This window comes from Triturus cristatus, chromosome 4_2 (assembly GCF_964204655.1).
Source record: "Triturus cristatus chromosome 4_2, aTriCri1.1, whole genome shotgun sequence".
Taxonomy (NCBI): Eukaryota; Metazoa; Chordata; class Amphibia; order Caudata; family Salamandridae; genus Triturus; species Triturus cristatus.
Window position 1 is genome coordinate 190,085,135 of NC_140586.1, and position 25,523 is coordinate 190,110,657.

A 25,523-nucleotide genomic window follows, 5' to 3' on the forward strand; every position below is an offset into this window, starting at 1 on the left:
TCTGAGTGTAGAACTTGGCACTGTCTCACTGTCAAAAGCTTTTGCTTGGTCCGCAGTTGGACCGGCTTGGACTCCGACAGCATGAGGAGCTTGAGGAGCTTGGTAAACCAGTATTGCCTGGGCCACCTGGAAGCGATGATGATCAATGGCATCTCTGCACTTTCATCTTGCTGAGAGCCCTCGGGATCATAGGAATGGGGGGAAAGCGCACGTATATATCCCGGACCATCTTATGAAAAGGGCATTTCCCTATGATGACGGGAGTTGGTACCAACTGGTGTAAAATCGGCATTTGCTCTTTTCGCTGGTGGCAAAGAGGTCTAGCTCCGATTTGCTCCAAAGTTGAAAAATCTTATTCAACTCTTCCTGGTTCAGCTCCTATTTGTGGCAACATTCACGGGATCTGCTAAGCGTGTCTGCCAGAGTATTGCTAGTTGTAATCATGATCTGCCTTGAGGGTGATGTTGTGTGTTGTCAGCCAGTGCCATTGGTCCTGGGCGTCCTGGGAGACAGCCAGGGACCTTGTCCCTCCTTGTTTGTTTACATAGTGCACGCTGGTCGTGTTGTCTGCACGTGCCGGCATTGATGATCCCTGTATGCAAGGTAGGAAAGCCTGGAGAGTGAGGAAAATGGCATTGAGTTCTAAGATGTTAATATGTATGGCAATTTGGGAGGTAAACCATTTCCCCTGGATTTGCAGATCCTAGAGATGTCGGTCCCAAACCTTCTAGGGAGGCGTCGGGTTTTATGGTGAAGTCTGGTATTAACAACGGAAATTTGAAGCCCTTGGAGATGTGGGAAGCATGGGATCACCAGCTCAGAGCTTGGACCATTCTGGAGTTATTTTGATGATTTCATCGAAAGACCCTTCTGTCTGGATCCATTGGTGTTCTAGCTCCTCTTTCAAAGGTCTGATCTTCAGGTGTACTAAGGGTACAATATTTGTTGCAGACAACATAAATCCTAGCAATGATTTGTACTAATGCACTGAAGCAGACCTTCTTATGGAAATTTTGAGGGCTAGCTGAACTAGTCTTTGTTGTCTCTCTAGAGAAAGAAAGGCTTTGGCCTGCCTGGTACCTATGATTGAGGGTAGAAACTTTATCTTCTGATGCGGAACAGTAAATGACTTTTGAAGTTCAGTGTAAGGTCCAATTCGTGAAACCGTGCCATGCAATCTTGTGTAGCTTTGGAGGCTTGCATAGGTGTTTGTGCTTTTAGCAGCCAGTCCTTCGCATAGGGAAACACCTGGTGACTGCGTCTCCTGAGGACGGCTGCAACTGGTGCCAAGCATTTGGTGAAAATTCGGGGGGTGGATTTGAGGCCAAATGGTAGGACCATGAACTGGTAATGGGTGCCAGCTACAGTGAAGCGAAGGTACTTACGATGCTTGAGGTGTATGGGAATGTAAAAATATGCTTCCTGCAAATCGAGAGTCGTCATATAATCCTCATGGTTTAGAAGATCCAGGATGTCTTATAGAGTGACCATACAGAACAATTGCTTTCTGAGGAATTTGTTGAGTTTTCTTAGCTACAGAATGGGGCTCCGCTCTCTGGATTTCTTCTTAAGGAGTAGAAACCGGTGTCTCTCTGATTGAAGGGTACTCACTCGATGGCGCCCTCTGCGAGCATGATGAGGGCCTCTTTCAACAATAAGTGAAGATAGGGGTATGCATCTTTTGGTGGTCAGTTTGGAGGTGTTTGTATAAACTCAAGGGTATGACCAAAGGTCACCAGATCCAGTACTCATTTGTCTTTAGTAATTTCCCTCCCTTGATAAAGAGGGTTCAAAATGTTTGCACCCACAGGATGAGGTAAGGGAAATGTAGCTGGCACCTGATCGAGATCACTGTTTACGGGCGGTGTCTCTGGAATGGGTGGGCTGCTTACGCAGTGCTGTCTGCCTTGTGTAGGCCGCTGAAGGTGGAGGACAGTATATTGCTGTTGTTGATTAGTTCTAAACTGAGATTCAAAAGGGTTGGTATTGATGGTAATGTTGGTAACCTTCTCTGCCATGTGCTCCTCAAAAGGTAAATTTACGGAACTGCAATGTACCCAACGATTTTCCAGTGTCTGTGTCAGTTTTGATGGCGAGCAGCGCATCATCGATGTGTTTTCTGAACAATGTGTCTCCGTCACATGCCATGTAAAGTATTTTAGAATGGACTTCTGGTCTAAACGATGTAGACTTTAGCCAGCCCTACCTCCGAAAAACGGCTGCTCCCGCCAAGTGTTGAAATCCAATGGAAGCAATATCCATCACACAATCACTAATTTCAGAAGATGTGCACACACCTTCTTGCAGTATTATCCGCGCCGCAGACTTCCTGTCTTCAGGAACTAGATCCATCAAGGTGCCAATGCTGGGCCACATTTATCAATGGCCTAAGATGGCTAAAGAGTTGGCAGCATAAAGTGTAATGGCAGACATAGTGGAGAAGTGTTTCCTGATGTCATCTAGGCATCTGAGTAGAATTCTTTGAGAGTCGCTGTGCCGCTTGTAAAACCACTGAATCTGCTTTGGAATGAGGCAAGCGGGAGAGTCCTTTTGGCGCTCTGTATTTTTTGTCGATGCATGGCACTACAGCTGCTACCGATGCCGGGGTCTTCATTAGTTTAATGCCTTCTTCCCAAATTTGGTCAGTTATTGGGATAGCTCAGACAGACTTGTGTACTTGCTCCTTAAAGTCATAAAGGAAGCAATCGGATTGCGTCACGGAAACAGGCAAGTCGAACCATGCTGCAGCTCTTTCCATTAAGTTATGGAAACCCCCGATGCCCTCAGGAGGGGAATTCGAGGGATGTGGTGCTGGTGGCGACAGACTGGGCACCACATAATTATACCACTCATCATGAGTTTGATGGGTGTAGTGAATCTCACTCTCTTCCCTGTCATCGTCAAATGAGGATGGATCATCCCTTGGTGGTGAGGCAATATTAGAGGCTGGTGTCATTCTTAGTGTCACTGGTGGGGGAGGAGGTGCTGGTGTTGCTGGGACAGGTGGGGTAGAGGAGGTAGTGCTGGTTGATTGTGGGTAGGTTCCAGGACCCTTCTATGGTAATCCTGTAGCATATCCTGTCAATCTTGTACCAATGAAAGATGTACTTGAACTTCACTAGGCAAGGGTGGATAATCATGGTAGTATGGGTACCTGTGCTTTGCTTGTGGACTGTAGTAATGTCCATAATAACACAGTTCTCCTTCCTCATCGTCATTATCCTGATATTGCCTTTGAACTTCAGAAGAACTGTGTGCGTCGCAAAATGGTCCTTCATCTTCTGAATTGTCCAGATCCAGTCAGTTACTAGGAGAAGATGGTGAAACCTTGCAGGGGAAAGTGTCTTGAGGCCTTAAGAAGGTCTTTGTGACCTTTATCATCGTCAACGGTGTCGTAGACTATGTTGTTGATGGAATATAGGGATCGGTTGCCTGCAGGTTCGTTGCCGATGGTGGTGTGTCCGACGGTGATAGTCTCGTCGACGGTGGTGACGCCGAAGACAGTGCCGTCGACGGTGGTGCCGACGATGATTGCTTAGTCGACAATGGCTTAGTTAACGGTATACTAGGAGCCGTGACGTGACAGTCTTCCTCAACAGGATTGGAGCATTGACGGCGGAAATGGTCGTCATTTGCGTTGACACAGGTCTCGTCATCTAGACAGTTGTAACCTTCGTTGTAGTGGTTGTCAGGGAGATTTCGTCGACAGTGCCTTTACCCTGATAGTCAATCTAGTCATTGATGGTTCTGAAGAGGTATACTGACAGTCAGAAGACTTGAGAGTTGGTGTGGAAGGCTCACAGGAAGAAAATTCTGAGAAGAATTTTAGTGGTTTCTCCTTTTTATCACTATCTTTTAGCAACCCATGTTCGGAAGACTTAGGTCTTTCTGCCTTCCTGGTCGTAGAACCATTTCCTCTTGTGATATCTATCAGAAGCATCACTCTCCTCACCTGAAGAGGTATTTTTTAGCTTCTGGAGCCATAGCAGAAGTCTTTCCTCTTTGTCTTTCAGAGTCTTAGATGATGAAAAAGTGTGACATACCTTGCAATCCTTAACTTTATGCTGAGGTCATATGGAGGCAATAAAGGCAGTATTTATGTGGGTCACCCACATGTAATCTCTTTTTCCAACAAGATCTACAGGATCTAAATAGTCCTTTCTTTGAAGTATCAGATATCTTGATGCTTTTCAGAAGTTGAAATAAAGAAAAAGCTGACCAGAGCGCAGGAAGACTCCCTTCACATGACGTGGGGTAGAAAATCTGAGGTAATCAGCCTCTGTTGAGAGTGTTCTAGAGGGGGCTGTCGCCTGATTGGTTATAGTTCAAGTTTGGTCCTGTTTAAAAAGAACACAGCTAGACTATTAAACTGACTGTCCATTGCCATTATAGCCTATAATACTATTACATATTGCTTTACTATGGTTCCATGGGTCTCCCACTTCGAAGACGGGGAATGATTCAAGCATGTGAATCTATGAAGGATCCAATACTGTCGAACGTTTTCTCCCACTTTCGCACTCAACCTCCCCTATTGCCTTTTTTCACTGCAACAGGTGGGCAGATTCTATATGTGAAGGCCTGTGCAGGTGACCAGACCAGCACAGTCTCAGAGTATTGACCCCAGCTTAGAAAGACAAAGCTGTTTACCAACTCCAGTCATTTCTGTGGCTCTCAAGTTTCAACATCCTTTGTATACTGTACATGATACCATCACCACATAGGGGACAGTATTACAATTAACACCATTGCTATGATTTAGTACTAGTGAAAACACTTATTTGTACCACTCAGGCATTGCTGGTTCCCTAACAAGAGTGCTGGGTTCTAAAAAGTGGTGCTTCCAGAAGCTATGAGAGGAGACCATGTGGATGCCTTACAACTGACCAAGATGGTTGCTAGTATCTGAAAAACACCTATCTCTGCCTTTGCTATGGCAGGAAGTCCACATAGGAGTGATGATCCTGGGCCTTCTCCACTCAACAGGATGGCAGAGCTTTCACCACATATCCTGAGCCAGCGTGTGCTGCTGCAGGATTTGTATCTCACCTCCTAGTCCCTGAATCTATCTAACAAACTGAGGACAAGTGGCAGTATCAGAAAATGTACAAGTGTGTGAGACACATCACACGCAGAAGCACAGATGGCTGTCACCTCAAACATGATACAGGTGGAAAATCCAAAGGATTTTCCAGGGTGCATGTACATCTGCTTATTGAAGACCCAACAGGTGATCATCCTTTATGTCATTGATGCCTGTGGCGGGTTGCCAACCACATGTGCAGTGTCAAAGATGGGCCTGAGACAATAGTTAGTAAGTTCTGTGTTTTGGTCTTTTGAAGAAGGAGATCTAATTATTGCCGTTGATCTTGTGTCCCAGGATGGGATGATGACGCTTTAGTCATCAGAGGTACTACTACTGAACAATGCAGGCTCACATTTAATAATAACAACAACATCTGGGATGTGTCTGAATCTTACTTGACCTCAGAAAGAAGTTACTTTGCCACCCCATCTATTATCGGAACCACATCCTGAATTGAACAAATCAAACAACCATACCAAACAACTTCTCTAATGTAGCAGCATAGTTTTAGAGGATACATCTTCTGCTTTCCAGGTGGAATATTTGCAAAGACACAATTCGGGTCAGATTCAGGTAAGTACAGATAGATGGTGCAGGCCAAGTAACATCATTTTTACCCACTTTCACTTACCTCTGGGATTGCAGATGTAAATGGTATATTACCTTTTAAGTGGGTTTGCTTCTGAAGTGAATGGCCAGTGATCAGAACGCTTTATGAAACAGGAGGGTCTAAAAGAGGCTCCATATGGGTCAGATAAGGGAGCAAAACCACAAAATCCCACTGCATTTAGGCCTTGATTACAAATGTCTCTTTATTTTGTCAACAATGTGCAAATTCATGTTTGTGCAGGCATCACAATTACAAGAGGTGCAGATTTTACCACACCTGTTAATTACCAGTCTGGATGCTCAGAATTTCACCAAAAAGCACCAACGTCTGTATGTTATTTACCAATATTAGGGGAAGCCTTGTGATAGGTGCCATTTATTGCACTCAATAAGTTCAGACTCCCCAAGAGTACTACATTTTATTTTGTGCAATTCATAGCACACCATCATCTGGGGGCACTCATGATGTAGGAGTTAGAAGTCAGCCTTGAGTCCTGAGCCACAAGCCCACTAAAAACAAAAAAAGATTTGATTAAGTATGGAAAGTTGTCTTTATCTTCCCACTTAAATATCTAGGACTTTTAAAACAAATCCAGTGAAAAAAATAAAGGTATAGATGATGCAAGCAGGATGGAGATGCAAGAGAACATGCTATTCATGTATCACTACCAATTTAGCTAACTTCAAGCACCAGACAAACGGTGGGGTAATTACTACAGGTTAGGAATCGAGTTGGCTGAATATAAAAGTCATTTCTACATTTCTAGGGAACGAAGATTCATACACTATTAAAAATGTCTACACTACCAGAACCTGAGCTCCTGGTTCGGGATGTGAGTTGAAGGGATGATAAAGAAGTACAAACAAAGCTTAAAAATATAAAACATCATGGATTCCCAGGGGATCTGATGGGAAAGGAAGTGTCACCTCATATCTACACCTGTCTTCTCTTCTCTCTTTGCAGGAAGCGTAAGATTAACCAAACATGAAGTTAAATGAACGGAGCTTGGCCTACTATGCCACCAGTGGTTCACCAGCAGACCGCACTGGTTTACTGTACAAGAAGGGGGAGCGCCACGGTACTTATACCCGCCTTTGGTTTGTGCTGAAGGGCAACCTGCTCTTCTACTTTGATGAGGTGACATCGCGAGCACCTATGGGCGTCATTGTGCTGGAAGGATGCACCATAGAGCTGTGTGACTCAACTGATGATTTTGCCTTTGCCATTCGCTTCCAAGGCATGGGAGCACGTGGATATGTGCTGGCTGCTGAAACTCAGGAGGACATGGAGGCTTGGGTGAAAACACTGTCACGAGCTAATTTTGACTACATGAGGCTGGTCGTGCGGGAGCTGGAGCAGGAGCTGGGGAGGGTGCAGCGAGGGCCAGCCATGCAGAGAAGGAGCCAGCGCAGAGTTGCAATCAGTCGCCGCCGTCCTGTTTCCACTCCACCCGGAGCTCACCGCACAGCTGGACACAGAACTAGACTAGTAGAAGAAGAAGGTGAAAACATACCCTCTAACGCCTATGGATCCACCAAGACTTTGCCTAATGACTACCGAGAGGACAGTGGCTGGGAGCCAAGCGCATCACCACCGCCACTACCTCCACGACGCCGCATGACAGTAGCTGGTGGGGCAACAGCAACTCCACTAGTGCTAGAAAGTCCTGTGTGCCCTGGAACCGTCTGCTTCTCAAAACTACATGAGTGGTATGGAAAAGAGATAGAGGAAGTGCGAAGGCAGTGGAAGGAGAACCAAGCAACAGAAGAGGTGTAATCAGCTGGGTAGCAGGCCAAAATGACCATGAAATCGTACAAGGTAAGAAACCCCTCATTAGGGAACAATACTCTGTCCCTCTTAACAGGTCCAACTCAGGTGGGTCAGTGTATATAGATATAATCAGGTGTACAGGAATATCAGAGCCATACCTAGATACAGACTAGACTCTAGTGATAGAGGAAGTTATAATACCTTTAACAAGGATAGATAATGTCATAGTACCTATACACAGACCCTATTCATAGTTGTAGGGATAGCAGAAGTCAATTTTCTTCCATACAAGTCCTAGACTGGGTGCAGGGATAGAGAAATACAGTATACATATCTGCAGGCCACAGTAAAAGATCCAAGGATTTCAGATGTTAAAATATCTCTTCATAAGTCCGAATTAAGTAAGTAGTGTAGGTCGAGAGTGCCGCCAACAGTGGCTTTCGTCTCTATACTCTAAGGGTCCGTCAGCATCATACTTTGAGTGCACTTACGTTAGCTCAAAGAATGAAAAGCCTGGATCTTTACAAGAAATATTGGCGCTACTTGGCTATAGGGTTTGAGCCCTGGATGCCACACTATGTGAAAGCATCTAGCACAAACTACATTGCCCACAATTCCTGAACTCCCATGTTGTGAGGGAATTGCGTCAGCCATCTAGGCAAACATGATGTTTTACTGCTGCAGCTGGGATCTGGCTTCTGGAATCCACAGCAACGTGTTGTGTTGGTTCACAGATTCTTCACACTCTGAAAGCCATCACTATGTTCTGGGGATTATTCCATGGATACTACTGTATTAAGGAAGTGACTTTGAGCATTTATTTTAAGACACTATTCCATTTGATAAATTCCTGAATTTGAAATGAAGGACTGAATGCAACTGATTGAGATTTTTTTGCAATTAATTTAATGAATATAATACTTTTAAATCTTCCAGGTGTATATAATGTTTATGATGTTTATGATGTGTAATTTCACAGAAATTCATATTACACATAAAGTATTGAAAGTGTAACTATGTTTAAGGTTTTCAAAAATATCAGATGCTCCACTTTACACGAGAGTCAGTCAGAAATATAGGAGAGATATAGAAACAATCTGAAAATAATCACTATGACCGATTGAAGTCCATGTCCAGCAGAACTGACAAGTCAGAGTGGTGATTTCCATTGTCTCTGTTTGCTCTCTCATTTCTATCTCACTATCCCCAGGTCTACAGATAACTAACATATTGCAATTCTGTTGGGCTTGTAGTGGATATGATGAAGTGTGAAGCATGCATTTCTCTCATTGGATCCACAATTCAAGGTTAGCACTTTCTAACAAAGAGGAAGACAGAGTACCTCTATAAAACCCTTAGTTATGGTGAAGGGATAGAGGATGCCACAGTACATCCATCCCTGTTCATGTCAGAGGAAGCCACAGCACCTCTACACAGGCCACATTTAGGATGCCAGAGTGTGTACAGAAAGAGGAATATTGTGTACTTCTACACATTTCTTAGTCAGTAGTGTTTTCTCACTCAAAAAACTCTTCTCATGGAGTAATCTTGTTTTGTATTCAAGGTGGTGTAAAATCCTTGTTCACCTACAAACAAGCCACCCAGGACCCATACAAAATATCAGACATGTAGCTCTCCTTCACAATGAATTGCAATAGGTTAAAAATAACATACTTACCTGTTACTACAGCGCAACAATATTGGAAACATTTATAGATTTATATTATTGAGACATTCTCCTTGTCAGACTGGGAATCATGGGTAATTTACCTTGGCAGTAAACAGTATTCTGTTTATGATCAAATGCAAAGCAATGTTTATTTAAGAGCAGATTCACCTCACTGGACACTGACCAAACCTCAACCAATGACATGAAAGTGCTCAGTACTCCAAATCCCCTAAAGGCCCACAATTGCTCAGACATCACAGCACAAGAGTAAATGTATTACCAAATAAAAAAAGCCTCTGACTCAGGAGGGGAGAGATAGAGAGAGAGTCCCATGTGAATCTATGAAAGATACCAACACTGGAGAAGGAAAGGTTACATACCTGTGGTCCTAGTTCTGCATTGTAGGACTTTTCTTTGAAGTAATAAATGCTGAATAGTTCCCTGCTGCCTGCGCGGACCCCGTAACACCTTTGAAAATATAGGGCCATATTTAAATCTTTGTAGACGGGTTACTCCGTCACACACAACGGTGACAGACATCCCGACCACCGAAATATAAATCCCATAGGATATAACAGATTTATATTTCAGGGGAAGGGATATTCGTCACTGTTGTGACGGAGTAACTCATCCGCCAAGATCTAAATCAGGCCCAAAGTCTTTCGAATGTTCAAAATTCAAGTTAATTTCCAATGAAAATTCAATGCTAGGCTGTCAGAGGTGTAATTTTCTTTCTCAATGCTGGTACCTCTTGATGAAGATGCATAACTTCTTGAGTTGACATCATCTGCCATAGAAAAAGACTCCCTTTAGTGCCCCTCAGAACCTGGGTGTTTAGCAATGTGGAGAAAGTTGGTTCTGTCGGGTAACAAAAATGATTCTTGGTATACTCAATGATAACCAATGCAAAACAACTGTACTCAAACCTTTCAGTAATATTCAATGAAAAAGGAGAAGAAATTAATCACTGACACACCAAATTTGATCCAATCACAGTCTGTATTTATGGAAAAATCCATATATTCGTTTACATTTTATGGTGTCGAACTGACATTACACGGCTGTCAGAGTTCATGAATATACACTTTGTTCAAACGGCGCAAATGCTATGGTGAAAAAGTGCGACGTAGATTACCATAGTTTATAAAGAGTTGATGAGTTTTCCTAACATCTTTTGATTTGTCCAAGTACAAATGGAGAACCCTTTTAATGTCTAGAAAATGTAGAGATCTTTCCGCTTCCATAGAAGGATTAGGAAATAGTGTAGGTAATCTTATAGATTGATTAATGTGAAAATCAGACACTACCTTTGGTAAGAAAGAGGGATGAGTATGTAAATACTACTGTATTATGATGAAAGACAGTAAAACGTTCTACTGCTGAAAGTGCTTGTAGTTCACTAACTCTACGTGCAGAGGTAATAGCTATTAAAAAGGCACCAACGAGGGGCGTAGCTTGGCACCGGCCAAGATGGTGGAATAGTTTGTGGGCTCTGCCCAGGCCCCGGACAAAACCCCTAATATCCGTACATTATTTGGTGACTGGAGGACGAAAACTACTTGCGGTGCCCCCGCGACGGTCTCCCGCAGCTGGAGGTGTGACTCTTTCCCCGGATAAAGTGGTGAAGCCGGAGTTGCTTAGAGGGGCCTGCTCTCTGATCGGAGCGCTCAGCGGAAGCGACGTGGGGCGGAGTCGAGCCTCAGCAGCGCCCGCACCAGGATCGAGGTCCACTACGCTGGAAGACGAGACGACACCCGATGGTGACCCCAAGTAAGCAAAATCGGCCAGGGACTATCGACGACGTGCTGCCTGGAGCCTGGGGAGGCCGCTGCCTGAATAACGAAAAGATCCAGCACACGGTCGGTGAACCGCACTGGAACTGCTGAGGATGAGGCAGGTCTGGGTCCCGGGAGGCGGCGTTTCTTGACAGTCCCATCAAACAGAGGCTGCCCTCCTGGGAGAATTTAAGGTGTCTGAGGCTGGATGCCTCAACCACATTATCGCTCCATTGCGGGGATACGCTCGGAGTAGAAATCCGCACTGCATTGATGGCAGAATCGCAGCATTGGAAGAACATTTAACTGAAGCCCCAACTTGCCTGTCTGTGAGTGCTGAGCACTGGATTGCCCTTGCCCGCAGGAGAACGTGTCGGGTGCCGGGAGCCAGGCTGACACCTGGACCTTGGGTAGCTTGCTCAACAGACGACGAGGCGAGTCTGCGTGCGATCTGCATGCCACGCTGGAACCGTCGGAGAGGCAGTAAGTCCTGACCCTTGGAGGTGGCATTTCCAGGGCTGGCTACCTCCAATACATTCTTATCTTCTTGGGTGCATACTTGCGCTATAAGAACTCACGCTGTGTTAACAACTAAAACAAAGAAAGGAGAGTACATTTCATTACAGTTGGGACAAACCTGGAGACGAAAATTGATAAAATAACAATCGAGATGAATCTCATGAGGACCAACATGCGGAAAACGTCCGAACGGGTCACTGTGACCGAAGAACATATCGGGGAGTTACAAACAGCAGCGCGTAAGATGGAAGAACGAGTGACAAGGTTAACGCACCAACATAATATACTGGCCCTGCAGCTAGATGACCAAGAAGGGAGGGCCCGTCGAAACAATCTCCGGGTAGTGGGGGCGCCAGAAGGCCCGATTATGAACCTCTTTTAATGAAGACCTCGTGCTAAACTACCTCAAGTCTAAGCGACTGTCCCCACTATTCTCGGTGGAGAGGGCGCACAGAGCTCCGATCCCTAAGCCAAAACCAGGGGCCCCTCCCCGGACCATTATTGCCCGTATCTGAACTTTCGGGACTGTGACGCAATCCTGCAGGCGGCCAGAACTCACCTCGACCTCCACAACGAGAACACAATGATAAGGTTCTTCCCAGACTTCACTCTGAAGGTCCAACGAGAACGACGCTCATTCGAAGGAGTGAAACGTGCCCTCAGAGATCAGGGGATTAAATACATGATGTTCTTCCCGGCCAAACTCAAGTTCGTGGATGGCGACAAATCTTCACGACGCTGGTGGAGGTACAACAGAGGCTGGACGAGGGTCCTCCCCAAACACACCGGCAGCGAGAGGAGTCAAACTGGCGGGAACACAGACACCATTCTCCTGTGCCCTCGGACCGCGGCGGAGACAGGATGAGATCCGTATCCTGGTCCAGAGGCTCCCGATCTGCAAGTCCCATTGGGGGCACGAGCCAATCCCGGGAGTGAGAGATTGACTTTGCTGAGTAAACTGCTACGGGCCTGTTGGTGACTCTAAGGTATAGATCTTCCTTTGTTGATGGGGATTAACACCCTTAGAATACAGAAGCAAAAGTCTGGGACACACTTGAGCGGACAACGCCCTCATGGGCCTCCAGAGTCCTCACAGGTGCTAGGGTGGAGTTGTGGGCCCGGGGGGGAGAGCACGCTTGGGTGGTTGTGCCGAGCAGCCCCGCATTAGAAAGTCAGTCATTAGGGCGACAGGCGTTCTGCCATTGGGGATGTGGGTAGTTCTAAACCTACAAGGCAGGGTTGCAGGGTGGGGGGTGTTGTGGTGGGGATTGTTTACTACCCTTTCTTTGGTTGTTCGGTTAGTGGGAGGAGGGAGTGTGGACAAGGGTGGGGGGTGTTGGATCGGGACGGCACAACTGTTTAACATTATTGGATTTACATCGACCCAAAAAACTGACAATTTCACAGAGGAACTTGGACTTTACTTTGATACAAATGAGTATGCACTGGGACAAAAGTGTTAAGATTTTGAGCTGGAACATTAATGGACCTAGAGACAAAATCAAACGCTGTGTAGTGCTGCAGTACATCAAACGACACCCCCCGATGTAGTTCTGCTCCAAGAAACACACTTAGTGGGTAACTACTGTAAGGCACTCAACAGATGGGGATACAAATTAATAGCACATGCAGGGTTCACAACCAGTTCACGGGGAGTGGGCATCATGGTAAAGGCTTCCTTTCCTTTAGCTATGAGTTCAAACTGGGCAGACAACAGGGGCAGATGTGTAGGAGTTACAGGTGCCTGGGAAGGCCACACGCTCACGCTTCTGTCAGTTTACATACCGCCTGGTCTTCAACGCACCACATTCAGTGATCTAGGCACTCTCCTACTCTCTTTGCCGGACGGTCTCATGGTGGTTGGGGGGGACTTTAATTCAGTGGCATCAGGCACATTACCGCGTGAACTCGGGTCCTCTAACAGGTGGCTGCCCAACTTTCTGGATGCACTGGGGCTGGTTGATGGGTGGAGGTCACATCACCCAGAGACAATTGAACACACTTTCCACTCCGGGGTCCATCATAGTCTCTCTCGTATTGAATATATCCTGATCCCGGCGTCACAAGCTGCCCACATCCACAAAGTCAAACACTTAGCAAGGAGAATCTCTGACCACTCCCCGGTCTGGGTCCATTTAGTTCTCGGCCAAACCCAGGTGGGGAGAGTCGCCCCCATCAACCCGTGGTATCTCCGAGACCCTGGAATCCGAAAAGCATTATTAACTGCGATCGATGCTTATTTCCAAGACAATGAGGGGTCGGTAGAATCCTCCCAGACCCTGTGGGAGGCGTTCAAATCTGTAATTCGGGGTCAAGCGCTGTCACTAATCGCCGGTATGAAGAAGGATAGGCAGAAAGAGATTGTGAAAGTGGAGGAAGAAATTGGCAAATTGGAGGGCGAATTGGAGGCCGGGGTCACACGAGAGAAACTTCCACACACTACACCTCAAACAGGAGGACTATAAAGCTATAGTAACAGACAGGGCCAAACTCCTAGGAAAAGAAAAGTTGGGTAGAATATATGACCTGGGTGATAAAGCAGGGAAACTAATCACCTGACTCGACAAGAATGAATGGGCGAGTCGATTGGTGCTGACGCTAGTGGGTGCGGACAAAGAAATTACCACCGACCCTCAGGAAATAGCAAACCACTTTGCCGTCCACTACTTGGCAGTCTATACTAATAATGCAGCATACACGACAGAGGACTCCCAGGATTTACTACGTGACATCACGCTCCCAGCCCTGTCGGAGGAGAACCACCGCTTCCTGGACAGTGCCCTAACTAATGATGAAATAGCACAGGCTATATTAGATCACTGCGCTCTGGAAAGGCCCTTGGCCCAAAAGGCCTACCTAGTGAGCTCTACAAACTGAAACCCGACAAATTAGCCCCGTACCTAAAAGCCATGTTCGAAGAGAGCAAGGAGGTGGGTACACTCCCGCAGGATCAAAGAATGGCCACACTGGTCACTATTCACAAAGAGGGTAAACCCAAAACTGACTGTGCCTCCTACAGACCGATCTCTCTCTTGAACGCAGAACCCAAAATCCTGGCCAAACTCCTAGCGAACCATTTAATCAAAGTAATTGGAGGTCTAGTCCACCCTGATCAATCGGGCTTTATGCCGTGCCGCAATACGGCACTCAACCTGCGCAGACTGCACGGGGTGCTGGGAAGACTAGCTACAATTCAAGAAGACGCCGTGGTTGTATCATTGGACGCAACCATGGCTTTTGACACCATTGAATGGCCCTATCTGCTTGCCGTTCTTGCAAAGCTGGGATTTGGCCCGGAATTCATCAAGTGGGTGCGGATTCTATATTCAGAGCCCCAAGCGCAGGTCGTAGTTAATATTAAGAAATCAGACAAATTCACTCTGAGTCGAGGTAGCCGACAGGGATGCCCCCTTTCCCCCCTCTTGTTCGCTCTCACCCTCAAACCACTCGCGGCATGGATTCGTCAAGACCCGTCTGTGCTGGTCCCCTGGGTGGGAGGACCGTATCTCCCTTTACGCAGACGACATCCTTTTGTTCCTGGCCTCCCCGAGGAAGTCACTGGTGTGTGTTCTAGACATCCTGGCAATCTTTGGTAGATATTCAGGATTCTCCATCAACTGGGCTAAATCCCTCCTATATGTCCTCAAAGGGGACCCACCTACCCCTCCAATTGGCTGTGCAATCCAAACTAACTCGGTTGGCTTCAAGTATTTGGGGAATTACATTGCATTGGACCCCAAACTCCGCTTTACTCAAAATCTTCTCCCTTCATTGCAGAGGCTCAAACGTGACATAGCCAACTGGAAAACTTTTCCTCTCTCCCTGCTGGGCAGGGCAGCCCTCTTCAAGATGATGTCACTGCCCTGGTTTCTTTACGCTCTGCAGAACACCCTAGACCCGGTCCCGGCACAGTACTTCAGAGAGATCGAGGGCCTGCAGAGAGACCTGTTGTGGGATGGGAAACCCCGCATAGCTTTGACCAAGCTCAAGTTAAATTGGTATGACGGAGGGATTAGCCTCCCAGATATCAAGGGCAGCACACCTAACAGCCATCAATCAGGGCATATATGGTCGACCTGAGGATCCTGGTTATGCCATGGATAGATGGATTCTACCAGGAGGGAATTACAATAGAGCTCTCTATTCCAAACCCAAACGATACCCTTTGACTGGACCAACTGACCACTCGGTCCGAGTCTGGTACGCCGCTACTAAAATCCTGGGCAGGGAGCGGAAACTGACTCTAGCAGCCCCTCTGTGGGACTCCGAACAACTGGGCAACCTATGGGCATCGAAGGGATTTGATAAATGAGACCTCATCGGGATTTCACAGATCAGAGACATGTGGGAAAAGGGTGAAGTGAAAACATTTGCTTTGTTACAGAAACAGCACGACTTGGCCGTCTCAGAACACTTTTGGTATGCACAAATCCGCCACGCCCTAAAATCCCATTTCCCGAAGGGCTCCTCCCCCCCAGAACCCTCTCCGCTGGAAGATAGATTGCTGGACGGACACTTACCTGAGAAAGCCATATCACCGACCTATAAAAAACAGATCAACAATATGGCAGACCCCCTTAGGCCACTACGTGAGAAATGGATGGGGGATTGCCTCGAATTGGATGACGAGGACTGTCAGGAAGCAGTGTCCTCACCAAGAGTAGTAGCAATCTCGGCCAGACTCCGTCTAGTCCAACTCAAAATTCTCCACAGGGTATATATCACAGGACCTAATCTGGTAAGGATGGGTAGAACAGATAGGGGGGATTGTAGAAGACAATGTGGTGAGGAAGGAACCTTTTTACACATACTATGGGAGTGTGAATACATACAGGCATACTGGCGCAATGTACATGACGTGTTAAGCGAAGTGCTCGCCATTACCATTCATCCAGATGCACGTAGATGCCTTTTAAACGTATGGGAGCCCACCGACTTGAATAGTCACCAAACACAATGGGCAACGCTGGGACTTATGTTGGCGAAAAGGAACATAGCACAACAGTGGGGAGCGGCGCAGCCACCAAAGTTGGACAAATGGAAGGAAGACCTAGACTGGTGCATGTATAGGGAAAAGACAGTCTATACGGCCCGAGGTTGCCTCAGAAAGTGGTCCAAAATATGGGACCCTTGGAACACTTATCGTGGTCATATATGTAACCCTCCGCTTAACATTGGCACTGATGATCCTCCCACCCCATAATCTATACCCATGGTACTCTTGCATAAAAGCTATCAAATGCTGTTTTCTCTGATTGTATTGTACTTGATTCCTCTGTATCATTTTTTGGATGTCGATGAATGTTTAATAAAAAAATTTATTTTTAAAAGGCACCAACCTTTATCAATCATTTCGAAAGGTGGACCCATTAGTTTCGAAAGCACTAGATTTATTTCCAATGGAGGCGAAGGTCTTTTAATTAAAGGAAAACCTTGTTAATTACTTTGAGGAAATCTTCCATTACAGTGATTTTGAAGAAGGATGGCTAATGCGGTGATTTCCTGTATGCAGTAATGGCTGCTAGTTGAATTTTATTTAATTGTAGTTTGAATTTAACCAAATGAAGTATTTATGGGAGAATTACATTTTCCTGACCAGTAGTAGGGTAATACCCATTGTTCTGACAACAGATACATAATCTCTTCCACTTAAGTGTGTAACATGATCTTGTGGAAGGGCATTTGATTCTTTAGGAACGTTTATACAATCAATTGAAACATTTAAGTGACCATGTTGTCTGATTTTAGGAGCCAAGCAGCCAAATTCAAAGATTTTAGTTTGGATGCAAAATTTGGCCTTGAAGTCTGGATAAAAGATCTGGTCTGAGAGGATGATGTTTGGGGTGTCTCTTGGATAGTTGAAGAAGGCCCGTGTACCACAACTGTCTCAGCCAATCCAGTGCTATTTGGACCATTTTCATGTTCAGTTTACGCAATTGTGGATCGCTAGTGGTATTGGCGGAATTGCGTAAGCAAATGGAGTTGACCAGTTGATAAAAAGGGCATTGCCCACCGAGAGTGGTTCTGGTAACTTGATTGCGAAGTCTCTGCATTTGTTTTGGTTTTGTACTGTGGCCAGTGGGGGCTGGTGACGTTTGAAAGCAGTGGGTGTAAAAGTTAGGGATGACTTATAAGTAGCGAGCGGGCACTAAATTTTCTTTTACTTTTGTCATGTCATTATTTTGAAAAAAGTGTACCCTCATCAAACCCATATGCACAGAATCACAATTACAACTGGAGTACGTGAGCACTGCCGTGTGCGCTCTGCAGAGAGGTCCAGGATTGGATGGCCATCAAGATTTCTGAACACCCTTTTCACTCACTGACAGGTACGGTGAGAAACTTGCAGTGCCCTCAGCCCCAAAACTCTCAAGTGGTGCGACTCAGTTACTAATACTAACAAGAAAGTGCGTGCCATCTGCTCACATTTAGAACATTTCATCTGGTGTTTCAAATCACTTTTTATTGGGTTGTTTTTCATCAGCACGATTTCTTACGATCAAATTTTGGGAGCTGGATTCTTTTGATGTTTGTTTTAGCATTTCACTTTTTTGCTTAAGCTTTCCTGTACTAGGATTGTCAATTTAAATATTTCCTATTGACACTAAGAGTGAATGACCAGAGAAGTCAGTCTCTCTTCGTATGCCACAAAATTACTGCGCATTCTGCCTGAGTTCTTGATGCTCCATTTTCTCTTATGAAAACAAGATGAATCATTTCCTAGTAAAAAAAAAAAAGTTCTATCCTACATCTGTATTTGTTATGCAAACACAACTAGTCACTCTGACGGGCATATCTCCTACTGCTTCCTCCTTTTTAGGTCTCGCCTGGTGGTGGAGCGCGCATGCGCTCCTCGCCTGCGAGAGCTATAGTTAACAATATATTTCAGAAGGGGGCTTTAAGCCCCGCCCATATTTGCAATTCGTTCCCGTCGGATTTTATGGTAATCGCTGGCTTGCGATTAGCTTTCGCCCTTTCGGTTACCGCCCTGTGGACTTTTAAGACGGCCAATCCGGACAAACGCACGCCATCTTTGTTTTCCCCTGACGTCTGTTCCACCACTTCTCAGGTTCGTGTTCGCTGCGTGCTCTGCTCTTGCATCGTGCTTCTGTAATTGGCTGCGGCTTGTCCTATCCCCTGAACGCAGCGAGAAAGGGAGCCGGCAGAGTGATTGCTCTTCCCCCGTAAATCTCCTCCCCTACCAGGCTAAGTGCAACAGCCTCTCCACAAAGGCACAGCCAAATGCGGTGAAGATGCTGGTTTTAACATTTGGTGCCTATTCAGACTCCCGGCACTGTAGTCGGAAACACGCAGTAGAATTACATTTCCCGTCAAGCTGTATTCAGCGCATAGAGTAACACAGCAATCTGTCCTTCTCCGCTCTCTCTCGCATTATGTCAATTACAGTTAAAAATATTCCATTCATCATACAGCCTGCCGCGCCTAGGTGTGGCTCCAGTGCACTTCAGCTCCCAGCAGGCTGTGACAGCGCAGACTGGGTCGTGCCCCGAGGATCTGGTGCAGCTACTGCTGAGAGTCACAAGTGTAGCTGTGTCCCTTGCTCACTGCTGTGCTCTGGTGCTCCTGCTCGTCTTCTGGTCTCCTCTGCTGTGTGGTCAGGGCCACGATACAACACGTAAATAGTTTTGTATCCGCTGTATTGGAGTATGCCGGTGATAAAGGCTGTCTGTCGGCAGTGTGACCCGTCTCTCCTCGCGGTGCTCAGGATGCCACCCCCTTCTTACGTGTAACATCATAGTAAGGGACTTAATTGGACACTTTATTGCACTTTCTGCACAACTTGTGTCGCATTCATTTGAGTGTAAGGCGGGTGGTCTGCTAAATGCCCGTTTATACAGCATGTAAATAGTTTTGTGTCCGCGGTATTGGAGTCTGTCGGCGATAAAGGCTGTCTGTCGGCAGTGTGACTGGTCTCTCCTCGCGGTGCTCAAGAGAGGGGTGACCCGGGCTGCCCTCCGAAGTCATGTGAATGAACACATATAGAATTAAAAGAGCTCCCGGAAGTGGGCAGAGGACGCCCAGCTTAATTAATGTCTTCCATGAGGGGGGCGCAGACCCTGTCAGAGTTTGGGACTTGGGAACCGGCTGGGCGAACTTGCCGAAAACATCGGCGTGTGGCAGACATCGAGAGCGCCTAAACACTAGATATACGGGGAAAGAACTCTAGCCCCTTCTTTTTAACTTCTTTCACCGTCTTCCATCTGACATTCTACCCTGCCCTAGATCGAGGCTGGGGGAGGCCCACCACAGGCTGAGGCAGCCCCATCAGGGAGTTGAGGCTTCAGGCCATTTAAATGCAGCACATGCTTGTGAAGAAGAATGTTGTCAGCTTTATTTTGATTATTTTATGCCGCCGCTTGTTTTTCTTTCCTTTTTTTAACTTTAATAAGCGCGGCGCCGTCTTCACAGACACCGCGCTCTGCAATGCAATTGGTGTTGCTTTTGGTATTGTAAATGACAATGCCTTTTAATTTTTTTAAAGGCATTGCCATTTACAATGCCAATAGCTCCAAAACTCGCAGTTGCGAGACCTATTGCATTGTAAATGCTTGTTTATTCTTGCAGAATTAAAATGGAAAATGTTGTCAGATGCAGCCTGTTACTGAAGCCTAACCCACCCCGACAGCTATGAAAAACAGTTAATGAAATGGCTCAGTAATGAAGCTATCTCAGTGCGTGATAAGGAGAGAGAAAATCAACCCTCATTGTGAAGAAAACAGTCTGCATTACTGGGTCATAATTGGCATTCCGCTTTCTGTAGAAAGGTGACAAATACACTGAACTTGTTTTATGCTCCCAAACATTTCACTCATTAAAGTGCCGATATTGCTCACTCTTTCTCATTACCACTGCGGCACTATTAGTTTTCATTTACTTAACCGCTCACTCAAGATGCCACACAGACTGCACAGGATGGTGAGGACTTTGACACTATGTACTTACCCTTGTAGATTACTTTGGTTGTGAAGAAGGCAATCCAAGCAACGAAGTAGACAAGGAGGCTGGAGGGTATGTATTCCACCTCATTGTAGTTGGCCGGCAACTCTTTTCCCATGTAGCAGAAGATGAAGCAGAACATGCTGAACAGGCAGACCTACACCATCTCCAACAGAGAGCCTATGGAGCTGCTCTCATCTGCTGGATGTCAAACTCATTGTAATCGGCCACCGGATGAGGAGGGGTGAGGCTGACCCACCTGATGAAAATCAAAACCTGCAGAGTTGCTGACCCCAATAAAAATGTTCGACCCATTGTTTTTTTGCCCAAATGTCATGCGGCCTGGGAGCTTTTGAAGCCCACTTGAAAATGCAGACATTCTGTCAGGATTAGATGACATTGCACAAGAAGCAGAAGGTGAAACTAATAGCAAAGAGTGGCTGACGGAGAAGAAAATCTTCAGAGTGGGTTCTCCAACATAGCTATACAGGGAACAGCAAGCGCTGTTAAAGGTGCTTAAATCATATTGACTTGCAGGACCATATGGGAAAACGTTCAATTGAAAACGTTCAACGACGTCAGACTGTGGCTCCCATAGTGCGTCCCAGAGCAGAACCCCATTCCCAAACTAACCAATCCAGGAGCTTCTATCACGTGGCTTATAATAGTAATCAGTATGAATAAAGGGTCTGGATTGGCTAAAGCAGGCTGGCTTAGTGCTCCACAAACGCACTGGAGGCCTGTGTCTGCTCTCAAACCCAGCTGTCTAAGACAGCTTGGTTGAAGAGTTTTTGAATTGCGCATGTCGGGTTGGCCGTAGCAAGACAGCCAGCAAAACCCACAAGTGCACTTCAAACCGAAGGGGCCACTCCTCAATGCTGCCAATCAATGATGCACTGGCCCCGCCTCTCACACGCTGTTCAGCAGACAGGTAATAATATATTAAATGGTAATAAAATCATTTTATTACCATTTTATTTTTCACACTTTTGCAGCAGTGGGGGGAGGGGGGCGACGCTTGTCCGCTCATGTGCAGAAACCGTTACTGGTTGTGGCAAACAAATCTAATGTTGGAGTACCCCCCTCTGCAAAAATATATTGCGTTATTTCATTGTTGAAAACCGGATGTATGTCGTTACAACGCACACTTTTACAACGCATGCACTTACAACGCATTTTTTACAACGCAACATCCACTACAACGCATTCCATTACATAGCATGACACTACAACGCATTTTTAAAAACTACCTTTACAACGCATTCCATTACATCGCATACTACCTTTACAACGCATACCATTACAACGCATAATATTAAATTGCATTTAAGGTAAGTGTTGGATAGTATAGGGGTAAAAATTGCTATTCTAACTCCAGGGAGTGCAACAGTAGGGTAAGTGTTGGATAGTATAGGGGTAAAAATTACTATTCTAACTCCAGGGGGTGCAACAGTAGGGTAAGTGTTGGATAGTATAGGGGTAAAAATTACTATTCTAACTCCAGGGGGTGCAACAGTAGGGTAAGTGTTGGATAGTATAGGGGTAAAAATTACTATTCTAACTCCAGGGGGTGCAACAGTAGGGTAAGTGTTGGATAGTATAGGGGTAAAAATTACTATTCTAACTCCAGGGGGTGCAACAGTAGGGTAAGTGTTGGATAGTATAGGGGTAAAAATTACTATTCTAACTCCAGGGGGTGCAACAGTAGGGTAAGTGTTGGATAGTATAGGGGTAAAAATTACTATTCTAACTCCAGGGGGTGCAACAGTAGGGTAAGTGTTGGATAGTATAGGGGTAAAAATTACTATTCTAACTCCAGGGGGTGCAACAGTAGGGTAAGTGTTGGATAGTATAGGGGTAAAAATTACTATTCTAACTCCAGGGGGTGCAACAGTAGGGTAAGTGTTGGATAGTATAGGGGTAAAAATTACTATTCTAACTCCAGGGGGTGCAACAGTAGGGTAAGTGTTGGATAGTGTAGTATAATATTATGCGTTGTAATGGTATGCGTTGTAAAGGTAGTATGCGATGTTATGGAATGCGTTGTAAAGGTAGTTTTTAAAAATGCGTTGTAGTGTCATGCTATGTAATGGAATGCGTTGTAGTGGATGTTGCGTTGTAAAAAATGCGTTGTAAGTGCAGTGCGTTGTAAAAGTTGCGTTGTAAAGGTTGTTCCCCTTGAAAACCCATTTGTGATTTTCTTCATGATAACGACTGAGGAAATCTGCCTCGACATTTTGAACTCTTGGTATAAGAATAGCTGTGAGTGACAAGCCTCTTGCTAGCCCCCAGTTCCACATTATTTGAGCTTGAATTGATAACTGCCTTAATGTTGTTCCTCCTTGTTTGTTGATGAAGTACATCTGGCGTTGTACTGTGTGTTTGTTTGAATTAAAATTTCTTCGGGGAAAGAGATGGTAGAAAGGCTTTGAGAGCCAGATGTATCACTTTCAGTTCCAAAAGATTTAAATGGTAAGAGTTGCCCTTGAGTGAGCATAGACCTTAAATTATTAGATGATTCATATATTCATCCCATCCTGATCGGGAGGCATCAGTGATGATGGTTTGCAATGGAAGGCACTTCCAATAGTACATTTTGAGCTTTGGACCACCAGGTCAGAGATTGTCGAGTGTTGTCTCTCAAGTAAATATAATCTTCTCAGTCTCCTGTTTTCTGTGACCATTGATCCTGTAGACCAGTGATACACAAAGTACGGCCCGGGGAGCACAAGCAGCCCTTTTGACCTTTACATGCAGCCCCTCTGGTGAACAGCAGCACAAGCTGCTTTTAGTTGCTGAGCACTAACATTCAGAAAGAAATGTTAAATAAACGGGCAAGCATTTATTAACCTGCAAATAAATGCTGGCCCATTTAGTTAATTTTTTTTAGAGCTCCTTACACAATCCCTGTCCCACCCGGGCCCTCTACCACCATCCTGCTGGCATCAGTGCGGCCCTCGGTCACACCACAAACCGTACTTTCTGGCCTCTGGGCAACAGTATTGAAGAGGTCTCAAGAATAGTCTTGCATTTGGGACTACGAATATGCATTACGTCATGGATCCTAGGATTGATGAGATCTGATGACCAGATGGTTTGATCATCTGGATCAGATCTGCATATTTCTTTTGTATGAATGATACTTTCTTTTCTGAAGGATAGACTCTTTCCTTTTGGTAATTTATCTTTGTGCCAAGAAAAGTCAGTCATTGTATTGTTGATGTAATCAACTTGATTTATTCGGAGACATAGACTGGTCAGTAATATTTTTGCCAATTTGAAGTCTTGATTCGCCTTTGACCATAAATCTGCCTTTATCAGCCAATAGTTGAGATACAGGTATACAAATATTCCGTGTTTTCTGAAGTGAGTTGTGATCACTGCCATGTATTTTGAGAAGGTTCGAGGAGCTGATTTTAGGCTAAAGGAGAGTACAGCATACTGATAGTGATTGTTTCCTACCAGGAATCTAAGAACTTTCTGGTGAGAATGGGGAAAGTGGAATGTGAAAATTAGCGTCCTGTAAATCAATCGCACAAGCCAATCATCTTTTCTTATGTGTGGGTAGATTTGATGAAGAGTGAACATTCAGAATTTTTCTTTGGAGATACATTTGTTGACGAACTGAACATCTAGCAATGGTCGAAATTGGCTGGCTTGACTTTTCTTTTGGACCAGAAAATATCTAATTTTTGTAATAGTATACAAGTTTAGTATTGCAAATTAGGTAGATGACAGCTCGTTGCTGGTTTTAAGGTGACAGGCGGAGGAATTTGTATAAATCAAATTGAATATCGATTTTGTATGATGTAGGTTTTATATCCTTTTTATTATTATCAACTGAAAGGGTAGGGGATACAATAGCAGCCCTCCTACATCCAGTGGCCAGTGGTGTTTCAGTGAACTATAAGGCATACATATATCATAGGAGGGGAGGACTGAAAAAGTGATGAAGCCAGAAGGGGAGGACAGCAAGGGTACTGGGTGTAGAAAGTGGAATGATACCATTCAGGGCCTGTACTGGCAGAGATGAGTGTAATAGCTGTCACAAAGGCAACTCACTATGAAGAGGGGTCAGCAGATGAGGTTATTCAGAATATTCCCAAATGAAGCAGACAGGACAATTCACAGTATTCCTCAGAGAGGTGTTGAATGCATTGTTGCCACATTTTGTCAAATAGGGGCAGGCGGTGTGTGACAACTGCCATTAACCTTTCCATTCTCCGTTTTTCCCATAATTTGCGCAACTAATCTAAGTGTGCAGGTATGACCTCCGTGCCCCATTTAGAGAGAAGAACTTGTTTAGTGGCTCCAAGTGTAAGGGCAATCGCTCTGCCTCTACAGGATTTTAATGGATATATGAGCGGATTAGGGACAACCAGAAGTCCGTAGCTAGGAAAACTAGGGATATCAGTATTGAATATAGTGTTAATCGCCTCCAGTACCCCTCCCCAGAAATATTCCAGTATGGGGCACTGCCATAGCAAATGCATGAGGGTACCCTATTGGCCACATTGACGCCAACAATTTCCGTCCTTGCTTGGATCCCATACAGAGATGCTCGCTGGGGTGAAATACCAGTAGTGGGTAATCTTCAGGAACATCTTCTTGCTAGTGGTGTTAAGGGCGGAAGTTCGAGCTCTGTGTAAAATATCATTCCAATCCTTGTCTGTAAAAGTACGGTCACACTCCCCCTCCCATCTAGTGTGCACGGTGGATTTCAAAGGAGTCTGAGGAGTAAGAAGAAAGGCGTATATGTCAGACAGAATTTTTTTATCGGACGAGGGAGTAAAAAAACACTTCTCAAATGGCGTGACCACTCGGCTATCATGTGGGCGAAGCCAGGGCTGCATCACCTATTGAGAAACTGACAAATATTATCTGCGCGCCGTGTCGGGGAGACCATAAACTGACTCAAGCATTGGGAAAACCAAAAGAACATCTACATCAAAAAGATCACCTATTCACTTGCAGTTAGCCTCCTGCCAGACTGTGAACGCTGTCCCCTTCGCAGCTGGCGGGGAATCTGGATTGCCTATCAACGATATTTGTGGGGATAAGGGAGTAGACAGGCCATGTTTCAATTGTACTCTATCCCAAACCCCCACAGTGGCTCGCACCACCAAGGGAACATAG

At 45.4% G+C, this 25,523-nt stretch overlaps 1 protein-coding gene across 1 annotated transcript in view; it reads left to right on the forward strand.

Annotated features, from left to right (window-relative positions):
- PHETA2 (PH domain containing endocytic trafficking adaptor 2) overlaps positions 1–25,523 on the forward strand; it is a 58,256-nt gene that overhangs the window by 17,477 nt on the left and 15,256 nt on the right. Inside the window, exon 2 of the mRNA XM_085601096.1 lies at positions 6,660–7,514. Within this exon, the coding sequence (XP_085457222.1) occupies positions 6,681–7,472 (792 nt within the window). The 5' untranslated portion in view covers positions 6,660–6,680 and the 3' untranslated portion in view covers positions 7,473–7,514. The remainder of the gene's footprint in view (positions 1–6,659; positions 7,515–25,523) is intronic.